This window comes from Zalophus californianus, chromosome 16 (genome assembly GCF_009762305.2).
Source record: "Zalophus californianus isolate mZalCal1 chromosome 16, mZalCal1.pri.v2, whole genome shotgun sequence".
In the NCBI taxonomy this organism is placed as follows: domain Eukaryota; kingdom Metazoa; phylum Chordata; class Mammalia; order Carnivora; family Otariidae; genus Zalophus; species Zalophus californianus.
In genome coordinates, this window is record NC_045610.1 from 13,777,190 (window position 1) to 13,800,473 (window position 23,284).

The window sequence follows — 23,284 nt, forward strand, 5'->3', positions numbered from 1 at the left end:
AACCAACCTCCCATTCTTCCCTCTGATGGTATCTGCTGGTACCTCCCCTTCAGTGTCCTGGATGGGTGCTCCCTGCCGCTGGGGGGTTAAGGGACTACAGCACCACCAGGCGAGCATTTTTCCTCACTTTGGGCATGTTACTTTGCCTTTCTGAGTCTCAGTTCCTCCATCTGGCAGAAGCTAATTAGTATTTCCTTCCTATGCTGCTAAGAGGATCCAAAAACAACTTTTAAAATATTATCATTTTTAGCATTTTATTAAAGACCTTTAGAAATTCGCCTTTTTTAAAGCAATTTGTTCAGTTAAAAATTTATTATTAAAAATTTTAAACATACATTTGAGATTAATATAACAAATGATTTTATACCCATCATTGAGATTCAACATAACTATTTTTAATTGCATAAATAACATGAATAGAGTTTCATTGTAAAACATTTAAATAAAAAGAAAGAAAATATGGTAGCAGAAATAAAGTAGCCAATAGCAGGGTTTGAAAGGTAGGGTCAAGGAAATCTTTGAGAAAGTAGAAAAAAAAATAAAGGTATGGAAAAGAGGAGAGAGAAAAAATAGGGAAAGTAAAAGATCCACCTAGGAGGCCCAACAGAAGAAATACAGGATAGAGAAAATGGAAGGGAGTCCATGGTCAAAGGAGTAATTACAAAAATATTTTCCAGACCTGAAGGACCTACATTTCCAGATTTTAAAAAACCTACTGAGGAGCTCCTAGGTGGCTCAGTCGGTTAAGCAACTGACTCCTCCTCGGGTCTTGACCTCAGGGTCATGAGATCAAGTCCCACGCTGGGCTCTGAGCTCAGCAGGGAGTCTGCTGGAGATTCTCGGACTCTGCCCCTCCCGCTGCACACACTCTAAATAAATAAGTAAATAAAATCTTTTTTAAAAATTTAAAAATAAATACCTTTAGAACTTAAAAAAATTCAAAGATTTTAATTAAGTTTTAAAGAAAACCCTTTGCCTGTTTTCCACTCTCCTCTCTAGAAATGATTATGTTGTGTAGACCTTGAGGACTTTCCTAGGCTTTTTACAGATATGTAATGTGCACATAGACATAGGTTTATTTATTCACATGTCTATTTAGCATTGAATAGTATTATACTATTTGCATTGTTCTACAACTTACTTTTTTTTTTTTTAAACTATATGCCTTAGACACCTTCTTATCTTAGAATATGCAAGTCTGCCTCCTTTTTACCTGCTTAGTCTGAGTATGGCTATCCTGTGGCTAATTTATATCTGGATGTTTTCCAGTTTTTCACTATGACAATTTCACAGTACACATTCTTGCCTATGAGCCTGTGCTCAGTGCACACATGTTTCAGGAAAATACTTTGAGTTGGATTTTCTGGGTTCAAGGGCTTGCACATTAAAATTTATAATGATGATTGTCAGATTTGCCTCCAAAAGGTACTAATTTATTCTCCCCAAAATACAAAGTACTCATTCCCTCACCTTTCGCTAATACTGGAAATTATCCTTTTTTGTTGTTGCTGTTGTTTTTTTGCTTTGTTTTTTTTTTTTTTTGGTTTTTGGTTTTTGACAGTCTAGTCAGTGAAAAGTAGAAAAGTGTTAACTTGTTAGATTCTAACTTCCATTTTCTCGATTATCAGTGATTCCAAACCTGTTTCACTTTCTTTATTGGCCATGTGTATTTTCTTCTCTGTGAGGTGCTTGTTAATATTTTTTTAGTTTTCTTTTAAGTTGTTTGTCTATTGATTTGTAAGGGGTCTTAAAATACTAGGAACTTTAGAAAACCTACTGTCTCTTTATTTATGTCTCAAATATTTCCCCCAGCCTATCACTTGCCTTTTAACTTTCTTTACGATGTCTTTTGAAATACAGAAAGCTTTATTTATTTATTTTTTTGTAAGCCAACATATTGATTTTTTCTTTGTGGTTCTTTCTGTGTTTTTGAATTTTGCTTAAGAAGTTCTTCCCTACCAAAAGTTTAGTTATAAATGAATTTTTAGGTTTTTTTTTTTTTTTAAATGCCTACTTCTTTAATCCACCAGGACTTTATTTTTGTGTATGGCATGGTGGCAGCTCTTCGGAAAATGCTGTTTCTGGTGGGACATTCTGAGACCCCCAGCCTTCCAGTCCCTTCCATCTGGAGAGTCCACAGGCTCCATCCACTGGGTTAATGTCCCTCCAGCCCCTTCCTGATGCTTCTCCCCTGTTCTGTTCCTCACTCATGGTGGCACCATTCTCCCAGCTCCTAGGCCAGTCATCCATTCTCTCCCAACCCCCACAGGCTGTTCTGAGGACTCTTCTCCCAAGGGTCTTTGGCCCTTATCATCTCTTTCTCCAGTGGAGCGGCAGTTCCTCCCAAGTCTGGGCTCGTTCTAATGCGTCCTCCAATTTTGCATCCAGAGGGATCAGAAAATACACATGGACAAAACCCAAAACGCTGGTCCTGTCACTTGCCTGCTTCAATGCCTCGTGACTTCCCATAGCACTTAGGATAAAGTTCTAACCTCTTAACCTGGTTTATGAAGTCTTGAGCCAGCCCACCCAGCCTTGATTAACTTAAGGGGTCTCAGCTTAGGGGCCACTCTGGGAACCCTCACCTGTCCCCCTCCGGCTGTGTTAAGGGCCCCTGCTCTAGGTACCACAGCCCTTGACCTCACAGTATCACAGCACTTAAATCCCAGCGAGACTCAGAGCTTCTCCAGGAGAAGGATCAGAACTACATCCTGTGCACCGCCGTGTCTCCAGCGCCTGGCACCGGAGAGCGGAGCCGGCCGGCAGCTAGTATTCCGCTGTGGCTCGGTGGGGAGTACGGAGGCCAGAGAGGGGATGTCCCCCAGGGCCCGGCCGCCGAGCGCCCCCCTCCCGTCCCCCCGCCCCAGGGCTCGGCTGCCAAGCGCCCCGCTCCCGTCCTCCCCCAGGGCCCAGGCGGACCCCTCCTGTCCTCCCCCCCCCCACCCCAGGGCCCGGGCGCCGAGCGGGCCCAGACCGTCCCCCCCCCGACCCCCGCCCTCGCCAGCGGCCGCCAAGCGCTCCGCTCCCGTCCTCCCCCAGGGTCCGGCCGCCGGTCGGCCCCCTCCCGTCCCCCCTCCAGGGCCCGGCCGCCGAGCGCGCAGCTCCCGCCCCCCCCCCCCCCCAGGGCCCGGCCGCTGAGCGCCCCCCTCCCGTCGCCCTCCCCCCACCAGGGCTCGGCCGCCGAGCTCCCCGCTCCCGTCCTCCCCCAGGGCCCGGGCGGCCCCCTCCTGTCCTCCCCCCCCACCCCAGGGCCCGGCCGCCGGGCGACCCCCTCCCGTCCCCGCTCCCAGGGCCCGGCCGCTGAGCGCCCCCCCTCCCGTCCCCACTCGGTCCGCAGGGCAGACGGCACTGAACATCGCCATCGAGCGGCGGCAGGGAGACGTCACCGCCCTGCTCATCGCTGCGGGCGCCGACGTCAACGCCCACGCCAGGGGTTTCTTCTTCAACCCCAAGTACCTGCACGAAGGCTTCTACTTCGGTGGGTGCTGCGCACGCCCGGCACGGGCTCCCCGAACACCCCCACCCCAGTCGGCCCTGGTGGGCCGGCCTGGAGCCCCCACTGCGGGTTCCTGCCCGCCCGGCGCGCGGACCCGTGGACCCGTCTGGGGCCCAGCGGGGACAGAACCGGGACCCGGGAGGCCACGGGGCAGAGCCTTCGGAACGGGTGCAAGCAGGCGTCCACTGGAGCAGCCCTGGATAGGGAACAGAGACCTGGGAGAGGGAGCAGGGAAAAAGTCCAATCTTAGAGGCCAGGAGACAGGTTCTGGGAGGGGAAATGATTTGTCCGGTGTAGTAAGGAGCGCCCAACTCCGCCTCTGCCCCTGTGCCCAGTGCTTTCCAGGACTGCAAACTCGGAGTCAGAAGTAAGAGAGGCAAATTCCTTCACTGACGAGTTAGGGAGTTCCAAAGCAATCGGGGTTAGGATGCTCTGGGTGGAAAAAAGATTGTAATGCCTATTTTAGATACGGTGAAATTCACCCGTGTTCACGGACAGTTCTGTTCAGCCCCACAAATGCATCCAGTTATGTGACCACCACCATGAGGACAGGGTGTAAATAGTTCCTTCACACCAGAAACTTTCCCCACACAACTTTGTCAACCCCTTTCCCATCCCAGCTCTTGGCTGACAACGACTGACCTGTTTTCTCTTCTGGGTGGTTTTTGTTTGTTTGTTTGTTTTTTATCAGTAGGACTAGATGGGTCTGAGCAGCCATGAGGACAGGGTCTTGTCCAGTCCACTGTCCAACGTCAGACCCTGTTGGAGCCAGTGTTGGAAAATGTCTGTCTGGTGGGATGAAGAGAGGGAACAAGAGGGAGACTGGAAGGGAAAGAGTAGGAGACCTGCTGTCCAGTCCTGGTTCCACCCCAGGCTTGTTGTGTGACCACGTATGAGTCACCTGCCTTCTCTTTTCTTAACAAACATTTATTGATCACTTACTATATACACCAGGCACTGTTCTAGGTGTTTGAAATATATTAGTCAACAAAACAAAGATCTCTACCCTCATGGAACTTACATTCTAGACTGGAGGAAAACCATCAATAATAAACATAATAAATAAGAACACTATGTAATATGTTAGAAAATGGAAGTGCCACGGAAAAAATAAAAAATAAGACAGGGAAAGGGGGTCGGGAGTTCCAGGTCAGGAAGGAGGTGGATTTCAATTTTAAATAGTGTGGTTAGGGTGACTCACTGAAAAGGTGATGTTTGAGCAAAGACTTGGAGGAGGTGCAGGGATGCACAATGCAGATACTGAGAAATAGCACTACAAGCAGAGGGAACAGCCTGTGCAAAGGCCCTGAGGTAGGAAAAATGCCTGGTATGTTCTAGGAAAAGGAAGAAGACCATTATGGCCAGAGAGGAGCGAGTGGGGTAAGAGAGGAGATGGCATCCGAACATGCAGGGCCTTGTGGGCTGTTGTTGGAACCCAAGCTTTTATTCTGGGGGAGGTGAAGCTTATGTGTTACTAGGACCAGTCTGACTGCTGTGCTGAGGATAGTGATGGAGGGCCAGGGTGGTAGTAGGGAGACCAGTTAGGAGGTTATGGCAGTGATCCAGCTTTAGTCTCCCTGCTCTCCCCATCCAAGGGGGAAGATGGGGAGAAGTACAGGGAAGCTTGGGGGTCAGTCGTGCTGGGGACATGGGCTTCAGTCCTAGGGCTTGGGGAACACTGGGCAGGTCTATGAGAGAACTGAGCTCCAGTGCTCCCCCCTGCCCTAGGCGAGACCCCACTGGCCCTGGCGGCATGTACCAACCAGCCCGAGATTGTGCAGCTGCTGATGGAGAATGAGCAGACAGATATCACCTCTCAGGACTCACGGGGAAACAACATCCTACACGCACTGGTGACGGTGGCTGAGGACTTCAAGACGCAGAATGACTTTGTGAAGCGCATGTACGACATGATCCTGCTGAGGAGCGGAACCTGGGAGCTGGAGACCATGCACAATAACGACGGTCTCACACCGCTGCAGCTGGCCGCCAAGATGGGCAAGGCCGAGGTGGGGCCTCAGGGGTGGGAAGGAGGGCAAGGGGGCTCTCTGCCAGCTCTTGGGCCTTTCTGGGGACCCCACAGATTACACCTTGGTCAGGGGAAGGTCAGCCTTCCGTCTGGAAGTGCATTTGTGGCCTGGGGTGGGTTTTTTCTGAGTGACCGTGCAGAGATGCGGCACGTGGGAACGCCCTCTGGACTTCAGTCCCTAACACTCCATGTGTCTATGCCCTGCTCTGGAGCTCCCATCTGGGGTCGGAGTGGGGGACCTTGAAGGCCATGGTGACACAGTACCTCATAGGCTTTGTGGCTGAGGGTTCCCGTGTGGTGAGGCACCCAGGCGGAGGCTGTGTCTGACCCTCTCATGAAGACAGGAGTCCCAGAATGGCTGCTCTGGATCCAGAGCCAATGGGCTGCCTGAATCTGGAGAGACCACTGTCTGTCGTGTTGAAACTCTGAGCCAAGTCCTCAGCAGAGAGTATGGCTACTTGTGGCCCTTTGCACCCTGTGTGGAGTGGCTGAGGAACTCAGGGCTTAACCTTGGTGAAGACTCGGGCTGGGGTGGGCTCCCATCTCTCTTGGTGCCTGAAGTCACAGCTTGGTCTAAGATCAAGGTCAGGACCCCAGGTGGGCCCGAGGGCAAGGCTCAGAGAAGCTTGCTCCTCAGCCTCCATGTGTCCAAGCCCTGGGAGGGGACTGAGGCTCCTGGGAGGCTGTGGAGGACTGGCTGGGTGCAGTCACAGCTGTGCCAGCCTCAGGGCAGCTGACGGGGGAGGCGGGTGCCTCAAGGGCCTTGGGTCCAGTCCCAGGGTCAGGGCTGGGGCCCACAAAGGACCTTTTCATTCTCTTGTGGGGGAAGGAAGGGTTGGAGATTGGCTTTGACAGAGGAGGAATTGTGTGCCTCCCCACCGTCCCCACCGTCTCCTGCCCACCCCCGGGAACAGTTTGTGGGGGGCTTTGAGGAGAGTCAGATTAGGAGGGTTGCAAGTGGAGCTTCCTGTAAGCCGCTGGGGCATGTGTTCTGCCTGCGTGGACCATGGCCCCATGACCCTTTGATTTTCTAGAGGATGATGTGCTCCCCCATGGCCAGTCCTGGGGAGGGGACTCCCCCATTCCTGGCCCTTTCTCTTCTTCATTCAGTGTTCTTTGGAAAACCTTTCTGGATGCTGCCCAGGTTGACCACTGTGCTGGGAGTGGAGGGTGCAGAGATGCTTACAACACAGAGCCTGTTCCTTGGGGCTCTTTGAGGCTGGGGCTCAGGATGGGGAGACTGGTCCTGTGTCTGGAGTTTCTCTGCCTGGACTGTGAGGACAAGGCTCCCATATGAGATGAGATGGGAACCCCACTGGGTTGTGTGAGATCAGGGCTCTGACACTGTTCTCCCCAACGGGACCCTCTTCCTGGGCCTTGGGTTGGTGCCCCAGGAAGCCCTGGCCCCAGTTTTGGAAAGCGATGAGCTGGAGAGCAGTTGCTCTCCACCTTGCCTGCACTTTGGAACCACCCACGGAGCTTTACAAAATACAGTTGTCTGGGTCCCACCTGCAGAGGTCTGGACAGAATTCGTCGGTGGTGTGGGATTGTCGAATGTTCCTTAGTGACTCTACTGTGCGTCAGAGTTTGAGGATCACCTGGAGAGTGGGTTTCTCAGGCCTCTCTGCTAGGCTGGCATCTTGTATCACCCCGTCTGGCCCACAGTGAGCCTCAACTGGAATGGTCTTGACTGAGGGTGGGACAGGGAAGCTGGGAAAACTTCTAGTTTCTTCTCCATCCAGGTCAAACAAATTATTTCTCAAAATTGGCAGTTCCCGGATGCTTCACTGAATGGGGTCCCCAACTGGTACGAGGTTTTATGAGCTGATTAGCTTTCTGCGTCCCGCCAAGGGCCCCCACACCCTTTGTCCCTTGTATTCTCAGTCTCTGGTGAATTGGGCAGAGCCCCGAGGTTCACACCCATTCCGCAGATGAAGCCCAGCCTGGGCGTCATGGTGTCAGGGCCAGAGGTGGGACTCAATCCGTCCAGGTGGAAGCATCTTCCCAGCCCAGTTCTACGGCTGTTCCTCTTTCTGTCCCCAGATCTTGAAGTATATACTCAGTCGTGAGATCAAGGAGAAGCCCCTCCGGAGCCTGTCCCGGAAGTTCACTGACTGGGCATACGGGCCTGTGTCGTCATCACTCTATGACCTCACCAATGTGGACACTACGACAGACAACTCGGTGCTGGAAATCATTGTCTACAACACCAACATTGATGTGGGTCTCTCAGGAGGGCTGGAGAAGGGCAGGGGATGAGGGGCGGGGCCTCAGGCTGCCCTTGGAAGACCCATGCCACTAGCTGGACGTGTCTGTAGTCCCCCATTCCTTTGCCTCAGTGGGCAGAGTCAACACAGAAAGGGCAGGGCTAGGGCAGGTGCTGTGTTTACCTGTTCCCAGCTGACCTTGCACTATAAACCTCTGTGGTGGGTGTCTCCTGGCCCCAGAATCCTGGGCAGTGTGAGAGTGGGGATGGGATGATTGCTGTTGATCTTCTCCATCTTGTTTCTCCCTCTCTTCCCTAATGGTTCTGTAATCTACCCTTCCTCCCAGAGAAGGCACAGCTGGAGCAATCCGGGAGGCCTTCCTGGAGGAGGCAAGAGGGGGGGAACATCAGTGAAGCTGGAGGGGAAGAGAGAGCATCAGCAGGGAGAGGTTTTCAGCTTTTGGGGGGAAGTGAGGCAGCAGACTGGAACTTAATCCTCCACATGTTACCAAGAGTCATGTTTACCAGAGCCTGCCTTGTCTGGGGTCTCCCTGAAGGCTCACGGCAGCCTGGTTGATAGGGTAGTTTGGTTGATATCAGTTTTATGGATGAGGAAACTGAGGCCCTGGGAGTGTCAGGGGTTTCCCTAAGGTTACACAGTAAAGGGGCCAAGTTGGGGCAGTCACGGCCCTTCCCCCTTGCAGCCCTTGCTCCCCACTGAGCAGCAGGTACTCCCACGGGAAACCTAGCTCCTGTGGGGTTTGGCTGCTGCCTGGGGGCACTGGGAAGGAGCCTCAGGAGCTAGAAATTACCTTCCCAGCATTTCCAGCCACACCAGTCCATGGGACAGAATGGCCCCTTCTGCCATGGGTGGGGCGGACTCAGAGTTCCCTTTGGAATGAGGGCCCTTTAAAAATGGTGGTGGTGTTCTGCCCCCCAGAACCGGCATGAGATGCTGACCCTGGAGCCCCTGCACACACTGCTGCATATGAAATGGAAGAAGTTTGCCAAGTACATGTTCTTCTTGTCCTTCTGCTTTTATTTCTTCTACAACATCACCCTGACTCTGGTCTCCTACTACCGCCCCCGGGAAGAGGAGGTACGTGGTCCCCTGGAGGGAGGCGGGTGGGGTGGTCAGAGCTCCAGGAGCTTGGAGCAGTCCCATGTGCAGGTGAGGAAACTGAGGCCCAGAATGACCAAGACATTCGCATGGTGTTCCCCGGCAGTCATCCTTCACAGCTTCTAGGGAATTGAATATGTCTCTAGTGCTTAGCTATTGTGGGGAGATCCGGAAGGTTGGGAGACGCAGGCCCTGCCCAGGCTCCACCTAAGTCTAAAGAGCTAATTGGGTGTTTCTGCTGTGAGGGCCACAGGAAATGGGGGGTCCCCCCACTCTGGGCCTCAGTTTCCCATTCATTACACAGGGCACAGAGCTTCAGCTTTGAGTGTCCTTTAAGTGTCTGGATATGAATGGGTTCTGGAATGAAAAAATGCCACGAGGTGTGAGGGGTTGTTAGCATGGATTGGATTGTTTCCCTCACCATAGAGTTCTGGGTCCCACTGTGGATGGGGACAGGGGCAGGAAGCTGCCGTTCTTTCTCTCACATTGTACAGAGCCTGGGCTTCGTGCTGGCCTCTGGCTCAACCAGAGGGTTTGGCATGTGTCTGTGCATCCTGCACCCGGAGCTGCCATTACCCCTGCCTTCCTCACTCCCCATCTTGCACCCGTCCATTCCTTCCCTTCTTCCCAGGCCCTCCCACACCCGTTGGCCTTGACGCACAAGATGGGGTGGCTGCAACTGTTAGGAAGGATGTTCGTGCTCATCTGGGCCCTGTGCATCTCTGTGAAGGAGGTGAGTGGGCCACTAGGCCCTCTGGACTTGCCTGCGGGGGGCAGGCAGGGGGGCAGCAGGCCTGGCTTTGATCGGCCCTGCTCTGCCTTACCACAGGGAGCACTTCCTTTCTAAGCTTTCCATTTCTTAGTTACAAAAGGAGAATAAGTAAATCACTAGGCCTGTCCCGCCTACTTAATCTATCTGCCCCTCCATCCCTCTGTCCATCTATCAGCCATTTATATACCCTCCCAGCCACTCAGTGACACATCTTCCTGTCCCTCCATCCACACATTCAGTGACTTCTCTCATTGACCCAGCCATTCATCTGGGTTTATCAATCAATCCCTTATCGACCCATCCATCAACCAATGAATCAATAGGTATATTCTGAACACCTTCTATATGTGGAGCCCTGGGAGAGGTGAGAGGGAGGGAGGGAGTTTGTCCTCTTTAAACTCGCAGCCTTGCGGGGGGTTTCAGACAGGCACAAATGCCTGGACTCTAAAAGAGACTATGGAAAGGGCCCTGTGTAGGGTTCAGACCAGTGCCCAGAGGAAGAGAGATGACTCCTATATGGGGACAGCAGCGGGGGAAGGCTTGGAAGCAGAAATGACATTTAGTCTGTGAGGGTGGGCTTTGGCACAAGGACATTTGAAAGGAGGTCATGACAGGGTGGGCATGGGGAACAGCTTTAAAAAAGGCTCAGAGGCAGGAGAGCTAAGCCATATCATTTTTTGTCTTTTTTTTTAGTTAAAATTTTAATTTTAATTCCAATATAGTTAACATACAGCGTTATATTCGTTTCAGGTGTACAATATAGTGATTCAGCAGTTCTGTACAGGACTCAGTGCTCACCACCGCAAGTGCCCTCCTGAATCCCCTTCACCTGTTTCCCCGACCCCCCACCCGCCTCCCCTTTGTAACACCATCAGTTGTTCTCCATAGTTAAGTGCCTGTTTCTTGCTTTGTCTCTATTTTTTCTCTTTGCTCCTTTGTTTTGTTTCTTAAATTCCACATGTAAGTGAAATCATATGGTATTTGTCTCTCTCTGGCTGACTTATTTCCCTTAGCATAATACTCTCCAACTTAACCCATGTCATTGAAAATGGCAAGATTTTATTCTTTTTCATGGCTGGGGAGTAGTATTCCATTGTATATATATCACATCTTCCTTATCCATTCATCTATCAAGGGACATTGGGGCTGCTTCCCTAGCTTGGCTGTTGTAGATAATGCCGCAGTAAACATAGGGGTGCATGTATCTCTTTGATTTAGTGTTTTTGTTGTTTGGGTAAATACCCAGTAGTGCAGTTACTGGATCGTAGGGTAGTTCTGTTTTTAACTTTCTGAGGAAGCTCCATACTGTTTTCCAGAGTGGCTGCACCAGTTTGCATTCCCACCAACAGTGCAGGAGGATTCCTTTTCCGCCACATCCTCACCAACACCTGTCGTTTCTTGTTTTTGGCTTTAGAAGTGAGGCTGTATTTGGGGAATGGCAGGGGATGGTGTGACTGGGCTGTTTTGCAGGGTCCGGGTAAGGACGAGGGGGAGAGTGAACGAGGTGAGATGATTTGGGGGTGCAGCCACTTCTACCCTGGATTGCCTCTACTCCCAGCCTCAGGTCCCCTTCCATATCCCTCACCTGGGCTCTGGCTTGGCCTTCCCACCCTCCCCCTCACTGGGTCTCAGGCCTGAGGAAACACCACCTTCCTCAGATCTTCCAGTGAGAGGCATGAAGAGGGTGCAGGTTTTCTTTCCTTTTTGGCCTCAGGGCATCGCGATCTTCCTGCTGAGACCCTCGGATCTGCAGTCCATTCTCTCTGATGCCTGGTTTCACTTTGTCTTGTAAGTAGGTCTGTCCCATTTGGTCCCCACTGCACAGGCAAGGCCGAAGTCCTGTATGGCGGCTGCTGTGTCCTCTGGAACAAGCATCCTCCCATGTCACCATGTCCCAGCTGTTCTGCCATAGTCTCATGGCCAGGGACCTACTCTGTCCCTTCTAGTAAGAGAAGCCCATGGATGCCCATGGAGAGGACCAGAAGACCCCAGCAGAGTGCCCACCGTCAGGTTGCAGTGATGACTGTCTCCACCCTGTCATAGAGCCCTGCGTGGTGGGTGTGGCCGAGAAGGCAGGACAAGGCTTCGTAGTGCTGTCTACTTCTCTATGACGGGGTAGTCCGGGCCCGTTCCTCCTAGTTGTGTGGGGTCTGGAGGTTGCCATCTTGGACTCTGGTGGAGCAGGGCCGGAGAGCCCTAGAGAAATCATCAAGTCTCATCCGCAGGCATGAAACCCGAAGCCCAGAGCGGGGAAATGAGTTACTCACAGTCTGGCAGAGCCTCAGTGGCGTCAAAGCCAGCCCCAGCCTCCCAGTCATCTTCACCCTATGTTAGGGCACGGTTGCCTACCCTGGAGCCCTGGCCAGAAAGCCCGGCTCAGCAGCCTTGCGGAATGAGGTCATGGGCAGCTAACATCAGAGGCTTGCGTGACGCCTGTCCCTAAATGAACAGAGGCTGATTCAGCATTGCTGCCACGTGAATGGAACAGGACTTGCTGTGTGGAATGAAGGAGGTTGGGCTCCAGAGCTCTATCGATCCCACCAAAGTCCGTCTTCGGAGCATTTGGGAAGCTGGGTCTATAGGACCTGAAATCTTGGCCCAATGTTTCCAAATACCTCGGTGTTTTATTAAGTATGTACCTGCCTTCTAGAGGCGTGAACGGAATTCTTCATCCCTGTGGGCAAGTGGGGTGCCCAGATACTGCAGTGAGTAGATGAACCCCATGATGTCAGCCACATGGGAGTCTCCGCCTTTGAGAAAATATGATAATTCCAGAGAAGAATTCATTTATCCGGCCGCTGGCTTTCATGCAGACAAAAGGCACCAGCGCATTGTCCTGCTTTTCTGCTTCTTAAGTGTTTTGTTAGTGGTGAGGAAGGTGAACACCTGCTTCCTCACTTCAGTCCAAAAAAATGCATCGATCACCCAAACATTTGCTTTTCACTGCACAAGAAAAGCAAGTTTGCCTGTGTCCTAACTTTAACGAGTTATTTTATAATCATGGAGACTGTGTGATGTTACAAGCAATAGAGCTTTTTATCTAGAGGTCTGCATAACTGATGGTGTAGTAGCCCTGTTTAGGAGTAGATTTTGAGCCTGTGTGTTTGTTATACATGGTACTTAAAAATGTTAATGGTGGTAGAATCTACATAACATAAAAGTTGCCGTCTTAACCACTTTAAGTGTACAGTTCAATAGTGCTAAGTACATTCATACTGTTATGGCACCAATCTGTTTAGGCTATCTATCATTTAGCAAATACTGTAGTTTTTAAAAAGATTTTAAAAAGCTGGTTGTGGGGGACTTTTGTTATGACTGGCTTTTAAGTACAGACGTTGTTAGCTTTTGTCATTTTTGTTGAAAATGCAATCATTTGCTTATCTGCCTTAGTCTACACCAGTGGTTCCCTGACCTGTGGGGGATGGGCTCCTGAGCTGGAGTCTCCTCGAGTCCTGGGGATCTGCCTTAGTCTACACCAGTGGTTCCCTGACCTGTGGGGGATGGGCTCCTGAGCTGGAGTCTCCTCGAGTCCTGGGGATTGTGCTTTTTAAACGTCCCCACCAGCTGTTGCCAGCCCACTGCCGGCTCTGACTCGCAGCTGGGGCTGCCGTCTGCAAGGCTGGGTGTCAGACACTGGCGGCCTCCCCAGCCTGTTCAGCACGACCCATCGGGGTGCCGCTCCAGGGCTTGAGGGAGGCAGGGGTGGAGGGCTCGCCCCGCTGCCGAGCAGAGGTGAGTAAGGCCCTTGTCCCTGCGTCTCCTGAACAGCTTTGTCCAAGCCGTGCTTGTGGTGCTGTCCGTCTTCTTGTACTTGTCCACCTACAAGGAGTACCTCGCCTGCCTTGTGCTGGCCATGGCCCTGGGCTGGGCAAACATGCTCTACTACACGCGGGGGTTCCAGTCCATGGGCATGTACAGCGTCATGATCCAGAAGGTGCGTTGGAGGCTCGTGAGCATCACAGATGTGCGGGCTCAGCATTGGGGGAGCCTCAGGGAAGGTCCATCTTTCAGATGGAGAAACGGGTCTGGACACAGCAAAAGGGGCTTGTCCCTTGGGCAAGCCTCTGCTCTTTCTACCAAACACCACCATCTCCCTTTGCTTTTGGCCAGGCTTTCAGTGTCCAGACCTTAAAACACCTGGGCCTGTTGGGCACTGGGAAGGAATGGTCTCCCCCCAGGCAGTGGTGTGCTGGTAAATATTTAACAACCAGCTCTCTGGGGAAAATGCACATACACAAGCACAGACCCCAGCTACTATGTTCATGATACATTTTTACCACGGAAAGGATGAGTAGTGCATGATTTACAAATAATGAACTATATAATGCTCTTTATTGTAAATCCCACGTAGCTAGTTGAATCTGGCAGAATGATTTGTTGATTTTTCTTGAATTCCTATATCTGTTGCCAGTCTATGGGTGCAAGTGACAGAGAGTGTTGTTGAAACATCGATACCGGTTGATGTTTTCCTTAAGGAGTTAGATGAAAGTGAAACAGTGCAGCCTTCTGTGAGAACTTCCCTTGTTTGTCAGCGATGTGAGCCACTTATTTGCTGACTTGGATCATAGTTTTACAGATTTTGGAAGACTCTTTCATTAATGTTACCATGTTATTCACGACATCTCAGCTACAGATAGGACACATATTAAAGTTTCATCTGCCTTAACATTGTCTCCATCGCTGTCTTAAATCTAGATCTAGACAATCAGCAAAATAATGAGTCTATGATTTGTCCCATTTACTAATTTCCATGGTGTAAATCCTACCACGGCTGATTTCCAGCTACTGGTATGACAGAGTTGAACACAGAGGCAGGAAGAGATGCATAGTAACACACGATACAGTATGTGTACCACATGGCTGCCAGAGATTAAATAACCTTAATAGCATACGTAATTGTAAAATGAGCTGTGAGTTTTGAATATTTATTATCTTTGCTTTTAATATAATTTACTTAATTATAAGTTTATGTGATTTAATTTTTAATAATGGTTCTGTTTAACAGCCGGCTTACAAAATTCATGAAAATGTAACCGTCAGCTCTTAGGAGCTGGCGTCAGCAGGCTCCAGCACACCACTGCCCCCAGGGAGTGTGAGGATTTCAGACGTGAGACACTACGAAGGAAGGTGCTCACGTACAGGGTGGATCATCAGGGACAGAGACAGACTGTGTGCCAGGAGGGAGGAGAGCAGGAACGGAAGCGAAGGCTTCTTGGAGGAGATGGGGCCCAGAGCTGAGCGTTGGAGCATCAGAAGGATTTGCTAGGGGAAGGGAGAATGGTCTGAGGGAAGGCACGGTTAGGGCTGGGGCTGGGTGAGGGTGGGAAGCAGTAAGGAGATCAGGGTCTAGTGAATATGTGCTCAAATCTTACCCTTGAATCATGTTTCTCCCTTTATAGGTCATTTTGCATGATGTTCTGAAGTTCTTGTTTGTATATATCGTGTTCCTACTTGGATTTGGAGTAGGTAATTGATTTATAAATAATAGGGACTCCCACATTTGTAAAGCACCTAATACAGATGTCAAAATGACAGAGCACGCAGCAGCCTCAGCAACTTATGTCACCTGCTGGTGGAGCACTTGCCATGCTTAGCATTTTCCAAGCATTGTCTTTTTATTTCTCTCAATATCTCGACCAAGGGGAAGTCATCATCCCTGATCATAAGGTAACTGAGGCTTAGAACCAGACCTGTCACTCTTGTCCGTCTACTCTGGTCCTGTGGGGTATGCCTCCCACATTCACACCCAGCATCCTACGTGGCCCTCACAACCTGAGAGAGGCTTGGCAGTTGGTTTGGGCCCCATTTTACAGATAGGGAAACTAAAGTTTGCAGAAATATGACTGATGGTCTTTAAAAAATAAGAGTAAATTAATGCATCAAGGTAAGCTCCTTTGACCCCCCACATCATGTTACTTGCAGTTTGCTTCAGATATATCTGTGAGGGCCTCTGCTCTCCTGGGGACTGAGGATGGGGAGGCCCCTCCTAAAGTCTCTTCCTTTGTACAACCTGATTTTATTTCTAGCTTCTGCATAGAGAGGTATCATTGTATTTTCCCATGGCAGCTCTCCATCCCCCCTATGCCCCGCCCCCCCCCCCCCGTGATCATTGGCATTTGAAATTAGGCAGGCATTCCCATCTTCTGGTGTCTTTGCTGGGCCACAATGTGCTTATTTATTTGCTCCTTCACTTGCCTGTTTATTCATCCTTCCATTTACTCATTCATTAATTTGAACATTCATCCATTCGCCTGTCTATACATTTAGCAATGAGCCACTGCTGTGGTGTGTTGGAAGGGAGAGAAGAAAGAGGCCCAGGTCTAGGCCAGGGGTTCTCCCCACAGAGCATGAGGAAGAAACTCAGGACCTTACGGTCTTGGAGGAGATGGCCCAGGCTACAGGAATTTGGGAGCCCAAAGCCTGGTTGGGGAGCCAGGGGACGCACATAGATTATAGTTAGCAACTCTGCAAGGCTGTGAGTGATCAAGGGCTGAATGGCAGGGTAGGGGAGGGAGAAAAGAGTGTGGGCTTTGTTAGGCAGGAAGCGCTTTTTGCAGGAGGTCAAGGCAGAGAACCAGCCTGATGAGGCTTCCAGGAGCTGAGGCTGGAGGTGAAATCTAAATGACCAGAGGGGATGAGGCAGTAGGCCTGCAGTGTGTGTGTGTGTGGCTGGGGGGGGGGGGGGGGTTTTTGTTACGTGCAAGTATGCATGAGCTTGTTGGGCAATTAACCAGGCAGAGCGCCAGAGGAGAACACCCTACTCTGTCCTCCCAGCCCTGGCCTCATTGATCGAGAAGTGTCCCAGCGACAACAAGGACTGCAGCTCCTATGGCAGCTTCAGTGAGGCGGTGCTGGAACTCTTTAAGCTCACCATTGGCCTGGGCGACCTGAACATACAGCAGAACTCCAAGTACCCCATCCTCTTTCTGTTCCTGCTCATCACCTACGTCATCCTCACCTTCGTCCTCCTGCTCAACATGCTCATCGCCCTGATGGGAGAAACCGTGGAGAATGTCTCCAAGGAGAGTGAGCGCATCTGGCGTCTACAGGTGAGCCTGGCAGGGACCGTGGTATGGGGGTCTTCACGGGGACTCAGTTCAGCACGTTGTACCGACAACCGTCTGTCCCAGCGGACCTGGGTGGGGCCTGGGAATCTGCATCAGCTCCCTGTGGTTGGCCAGGTTTGGGGACGTCTTAGTCTAGGTTCCTTGAGTATAGGGTCTAGGCAGTGTGACTGGACAGCTGCACAGTTGAGACGAACTCAGGCTATGGGCATGATCTGCTCAGACTCTGGTGTGATGTGTGGATGTTGAACCATGACCTTCAATTGCATTAAGAGGTGTATAGGGCATAGGATAATGGAGGCGACAATTCTGCATGCCTCAATCCTGGCTGCAACATTCCTTACCCGTGGGGGGCCTTACGCACAAGGACACTAACCCACAGAGTGGTCCAGAGTGGGTTACCAGGCTCGGGAGAGGACTGGAAACTGTGCCTCACAAGAAATGGTACTGGGACGAGGGTTGAAGAAGGTGAGAGTTTCTTCAGATATCTGCGGAGCTACTTGTGAAGGGACAGCTTCCTTCTGTGACCCCAGAAAGCAGAACTGAGGTACGTGGGCAATGACAGGGAGGAAAGCTTTGATTTGACACAAGGAAGTTTCTAATTATATTAGAGTCTTCTTAATTGGATTGTTGATTACATTCAGGAGAGATTTGACAAATTATTGACAGTTAAACTGCTGAGGGGTTTCCAAGCCTGGCATGCGGGTGGGATTACATGATGTGTGGGATCCCAGGATCCTAACATTTTCAGTTAGGAAGCTCCTGCACTTCCAGAAACAGTGTTTATGTTGTGTTTCAAGCAATTTGAACACCTTTCCTGAACTTGGTGGTTTTCATTTTTGAATTCTGTAGATCAGCTGAACCCTCGGCTCTGTGCATGAAGCATCCGGTGCAGTGGAGCTGGCTGTTTGGGGGTGTGTGCATGTACTTATGTGCGTGTGTGTGTTGGGGGTGGTGCCTGCACACTCATGCAGAGCTGTGTTCCTGGGCCGGCTCCTCATTGATATGCTTAGGCTCATTTATGTCCCCAGAGAGCCAGGACGATTTTGGAGTTTGAGAAGATGTTACCAGAATGGCTGAGGAGCAGATTCCGGATGGGAGAGCTGTGTAAAGTAGCAGAGGAAGACTTCCGGCTGTGTTTGCGGTAACGAAGGGAGAGGGGCCCCTTGATGGTGGTCTCTGGGGGGCGAAAGAGAGATGAGTCAGGGACTGTCAGAGAAACGGTGCTGCCGCTTGCTTCCCAAACCACAGCCACAGTCGGTTCTGGCCTCCTCAGTGCATGGAATTTCCTCCTCCGGGGTCACCAGCCCTGGGACGAGGCTTTCACCAGCTTCCGAAGGGAGAGGGAAGGAGGCCGCTGGGGACAGTCCCCCCCCCCCAACCTGCCCCGTGCAGTGGCCTCCGTGACCTCTCCCTGTCCACTGTCTGGTTCAGGAAAGATTTGCCGACCGGGCAGTCCTTGCCCTTCTGTCTGGCCTGCGTGGGTTCATGGGACACCAGGGGGCCTGAGGCATGCCTGTCACGGGCGAATGGAGAGGGAGACAGCTACTTTGGACAGATACCAAGCTTTTTGGTTTTTAAAAAGTATTTGCACATGCCATGACCAACTTTTCTGATGATGAGTCTACTTCATCCTCTCCCCGTCTGACTGCCTGGCCTTACAGACTGCCCTCTATATAACCTCACCGTGCCCAGCTTCTCTGACTGAGACTCCTGCACCATGGAAACAACCATTTCCAGCTCTATAACCCTCATCCTAACAAATATCTCTAATGTTCACACCCTCATTCTAGAGATGTTCCCTGAACATGAACTTCAGCCAAACCGTTGCCTCGAGTTGCAATCTAGCAGCTTAGACTCTGCCCACTCTTATTGGGGTCTGAACCCTAACTGTTTTCTCCTAGTGCAACCTTAACCCTAGTTTAACCCCAAGCTTCTAAACTTCTACAAGTTTCATCCTCACACTGTCACATCTCCTTAGCCTGGGCTGCCTCTCACCAGAAAGGCCCCAGCCGTTGCTGTCTGAAGATGTCCCTTGACACCTCTCTGAGTTTCTGGGCCCCACACACTGGGAAGGGACTGATCCTTTGAGGTCTGGGAAGATGGGGACTAGTGCAGGGTTTAAACTCCAACACTGCAGACATGACCATGTAAGGCAGGAGTCCCAGATCCCTGGCATGGACAGAAGGGGAGCTGTCTAGAACACCCCAAATGCCAGGCTAGGTGTTTGCATTTAATGAGGTGCAGTTGAGAAGTGGTGACAATGATTATCACACTCGCAGGATCAATGAGGTGAAGTGGACTGAGTGGAAAACGCATGTCTCCTTCCTCAACGAAGACCCGGGGCCCGTGAGACGGACAGGTACTGTGTTGCCATCAGGAAGTGTGATGACCATGCCTGTCTGACCACATGACCGTAGGCAAACTGCGTTTTGGGGCCCTGATTTTCCCCATCTGCAAAATGGGAGGTTGAATTAAATGGGTTCTCAGGTCCCTTTCAGCTGTGACATTTTATAACCCTAGTTGGAATAACTTTTAAAAATCAGGTGCGGGGAAAAGAATTAGGTGGTGCGCTAGACATGGAACCCCCCATTAGGGAGCACCGCCTTTCTAAAATCGTGGTTTTGGTGTCTGTTTTTTTTTGTTTGTTTGTTTTGTTTTTTAAAGCAGATTTCAACAAAATCCAAGATTCTTCCAGGAGCAACAGCAAAACCACCCTCAATGCATTTGATGAAATAGATGAGTTTCCAGAAACTTCGGTGTAGAAGCAGAATCCAGAGCTGGTGTGAGCATGGGCCACCTGATGCTGCAGGCTGGGTCCTGGACTCCCTGCTGAGGGCTTGTGACGCGATGCGGCCTCGCACTTCGTGCCCAGAGGCGGAAAGCACCCTTGTGCTGAGTCGGGGGCTGTACTGAGAGGCAGTTGTCCATCTGCTTGAGTGGGAAACACCCTGAATATTTTTTTACTCAGCAAAGGGTTGGTGTAAACCCATGGCCGGCAGTCCTGAGCCTGGAAGTCCCTGAAGTCCAGGGTGAAGCCCCTGGGCTCACCAACTGCAGGGCAGCTTGGCTGGAGGTGGGGGGCAGGGAAGGGGCAGAGGCCTGAGGAGCAGAACTTCCTTCCAGCCAACATCTCCTCCACAGTCCCCAGCCCTAGCCCACACGTTCCACCATCTCCCTTACCGTGACTGAGTCTCCTGAATTTAAGGGATTCTTGATCCCATCCCAGAACAAACAGGGGACTGAACTAAGTCGGACATCCTGGGGGCAGAGGGGACTGAGCTGTGGAAATGCCCGTCCGGACCCTTCAGGGAACAGGAAACTCCCCTCGGAGCGAGTGCCTTGGTACGCCAAGGTTCCAGCTGTCTCAGACTGAGAGACGTTTTCCGTAGAGTAATTAACACAGGGTTTTTATTTTCAATAGAGAAAAGACATTTCAGTTTTGAATGAAAGTTACTTCAGATGAAGTATGTGATTTTAAAAGCTGAGAAGCAGATTTGGGGATTTGGGGCTGGATATAAGTATTATATACTTGGCCTCAGGGTGGCCAGAGCAGGGACAAGAAGCTTTTCTTTACACACACAGAAGTGCACATGAGACGTGCCAGGCAGGGCCTGCGTGGGCTGCTGTGACGTGGGTGGAGGAGCTTGGCTCTTGTGTTTGTCCTGGCCCTGTCATCATGCGTGCCTCCCAGCTGGGAGCGGGGCTTCATCTGGCACGGAAATAGCAGCTGCTCTGTTTCCACGGTCTTAAATCTCAGAGGTTACTATTATACATCAGTACTTCTCATTGGAGGAATTTAACGAAATACCCGGAATGCTCTGGTATTAAATATTTTTGTTAACTGTGAATTTTGAGGCTGAGAAGGAGTGTGAAAAAGGAGTGTTTGCCAAGACATAGGGCTTCTTTTTAGAGCCTCATCCTCTGACTTTTCTCCCCCTGAAATTACGCAGAGTCAGGCTGGGGCAGAGGTGAAGTGGGGATGGGAGACTTCTTCTGGATCACTGGAACCTAAACAACCATAAAAGCCACTCTGCCTTAGGTATCTGGTAAAAGGATTCATGTGGGAATTTTTGGAGGTGGAATTGCAAAGATATTAACCGTGAGTTTTAATTTTAAAGGGCATAACAATAAATTTGGCCTTTAGACAACTTGGCAATTGGCTAGTGAATGTGACCTGAGGCAAACTGAGGAGTGCGGGCCAAGGAGTCCACTCTGGGCCCGTTTCTCCACTCTGGGCTGCTCTGTGTGCCAACTTCCCTGGGTGAGTGGACACTTGGCCTTTGTGCCCCTGATGGGTCAGGGCTTGGGAGAGGGTGGGGTGGGTCAGGGACGAGCCTGAGACCTGCACAGTTTGCTTCAGCCCCTGTACTCCCAGCTGAAGCCGACCAGGGCTCTAAGCTGTGGTGGTCAGATCAAGCTCTGGTGTGAGCAGGGGTAGCAGGGCCTAGGCATGTTCTCTGGAAAGGGAAGATTGGTGGAGGAGGGTTGTCATGGAGGCAGGAGGAGCACCTGTGTTCCAGAGGAGCAGAAACAGTGCCAAAGGAAATTTCAAGGACAAAGATTTTGGTTCTGTTCCATCTAGCAACTGCTCCAGATATTGAGGATGTTTAAGCAGAACTTATTTAGGGATGTTGTTAAGGAATCATGATCAGATGGACTTTGAGGTCCTTTTAGCCTGGAGCTCAGCATCCTGTATCTGGAGTTCCCTACTTGTATACATCCAGAGCAGATGTCCTGGTCTGAAGGGCAACCATTTGGATCCATGGTGCCCTGATCTAGGAATTCCAGAATTGTTCTGATTCATATACGAATGGATAAAGTCGGATAGCTCGCCATTTCCCATTTAAACAGAAGCTGGGGGTGAGGTGAATGGAAATCAATAATGGGATCTTGGTCTTCTCACACAACTGGAAAGCTGTTCTCTGTGGATCTGGATGGAATTTGTGGGCAGGGGCATTTTCTGTACCCGTATTCATCCCTGAAAGGCTTTCAGCCTAGATCGTCTGAGCCTGGGTAGGTTTACCAAGGCGAAAGAAAGCAATGAGTCAAAGATCATTGGTTTGAAAGGATCAGTTCCCTTATCTTATACCTGGAAACTAAAGCCCAGAAAGGAAAGTGGATTTGCTTAACACCATGCAGCCACGCAGAAAGTCACATCAGAACTGCTGAAGTTGGAGTGTTCTGACCTCTGGGCCACAGGTTTCTCCCAGCACCATCTGTTTTTTTAGCACAGTTATTCAGTGAATTTGAGCCCACCTTTGTGGTTGCCACATATGTTATGTCAGGGGGCTAAGGCTCTTTGCTCCGATGACCCATGTTGGCAGTCTGCATTGCCCCAGTGATCCCTATGACAGGCACACACACATGCACACACACACACACCACGCCACACTGAATCCAGGGGCATATCAGGACATCTTAAAACTTCATGATTTACATTTCAGTAATGTAAGGGGTAGGCATTTTCCAGGGATGGAATCTCCCGTGCTCAGATAATGGTTTTGGCTGGGAATTTTCCTTTGGCTAAACTGCCTCAGGAGGAATCTATTATTCTAGACGTTATGTGATGTATATATCTGGGATAAAAATAGTGCTTACCTTCCTCTCTGGGATGTAGCAGAAGGTGTACGAGATTGTACTGTGAAGTAATTAAGCTCTTAGAAGGCTCCTGCCTGAGAGAGCCCAGTATTATTGAAGTTCCTCTCCTTCCTCAAGGCCTGGTTGAACTGTGTCCTTTTGCTCTGGGTGGGGCCCAGGTCGATAGGCCGGGATAAGGCCTGTAAGCCATACTTGAGTTTTGCGTTGATTTACATGTTTATTCTGTGATCTTGGTTCCAAACACAGAATTGTCACCTTGTTCTCATGGAATGTGCCTGATCCTTGTCAATTTTAATTCACATACTTGTTCTTAGTGTTATGTGTGTGTGAAACTCTGGGTTTAATTAAGAAGTCACAGAGTAAGAACATTTTAGTGCCATTGAAGAAATGCTTTTATGATTTCTAATAAATATTTATTTTGCCTTGTTAAGATCGTGGTTTATCCTTGTCTTAGGTAAGACACTATGAAGACCTACTAGGAATCCTAGAGTGTTGCTTACTCTAAGGCTAAAGGAAAGCCCACTTTTTGGACCTGAAACATTATTATTGGTCCTAGCTCAGGGACAGAGTCAGCACGCCGAGACAGGTCACTTTTGTATGGTGTTTACGTCTCACAAAACATTGATGTCCAGTATCCTCTTTGAGCCACTCAACAACTCTGGAACCAGTTTGAGTAAAGGGGAACTAAGGGAGCTGAAATGACATGCCCAAGGAATCACAGCCAGAAACGGTTAGCGGCTCAGGCCACTTGACCCCCAAGCAGTGCTCTATCCAACATGTTCTGCTGGCTATCGACTTATTTTGTGTGGCTATAAAACCATGGCTCCACATAGAGACCAGAAAGTATAAATGCCTTCTGTTCACAGGACCTTTGTGAGGAGGCAATGATACTCCTATCATTATTGGCCAACTTCTGTATATTCATTTGTAAAATTCTCTTGCGTTATTTCATAAGGATGGCAGTTTCTAACTTGAATGTCAAGACACTGCTGTGTC

The 23,284-nt window shown here is 50.4% G+C and overlaps 1 protein-coding gene across 1 annotated transcript in view; it reads left to right on the plus strand.

The window, feature by feature from the left end:
* TRPV3 (transient receptor potential cation channel subfamily V member 3) overlaps nt 1-22,718 on the plus strand; it is a 37,411-nt gene extending 14,693 nt beyond the window's left edge. Inside the window, exons 8-19 of the mRNA XM_035724549.1 lie at nt 3,338-3,478; nt 5,225-5,505; nt 7,569-7,745; nt 8,672-8,830; nt 9,483-9,584; nt 11,338-11,411; nt 13,392-13,557; nt 15,023-15,089; nt 16,398-16,672; nt 17,719-17,831; nt 18,970-19,049; nt 19,355-22,718. Coding sequence (XP_035580442.1) covers nt 3,338-3,478; nt 5,225-5,505; nt 7,569-7,745; nt 8,672-8,830; nt 9,483-9,584; nt 11,338-11,411; nt 13,392-13,557; nt 15,023-15,089; nt 16,398-16,672; nt 17,719-17,831; nt 18,970-19,049; nt 19,355-19,452 — 1,733 coding nt within the window. The 3' untranslated portion in view covers nt 19,453-22,718. The remainder of the gene's footprint in view (nt 1-3,337; nt 3,479-5,224; nt 5,506-7,568; nt 7,746-8,671; nt 8,831-9,482; nt 9,585-11,337; nt 11,412-13,391; nt 13,558-15,022; nt 15,090-16,397; nt 16,673-17,718; nt 17,832-18,969; nt 19,050-19,354) is intronic.
* Nucleotides 22,719-23,284: the final 566 nt, after the last annotated feature.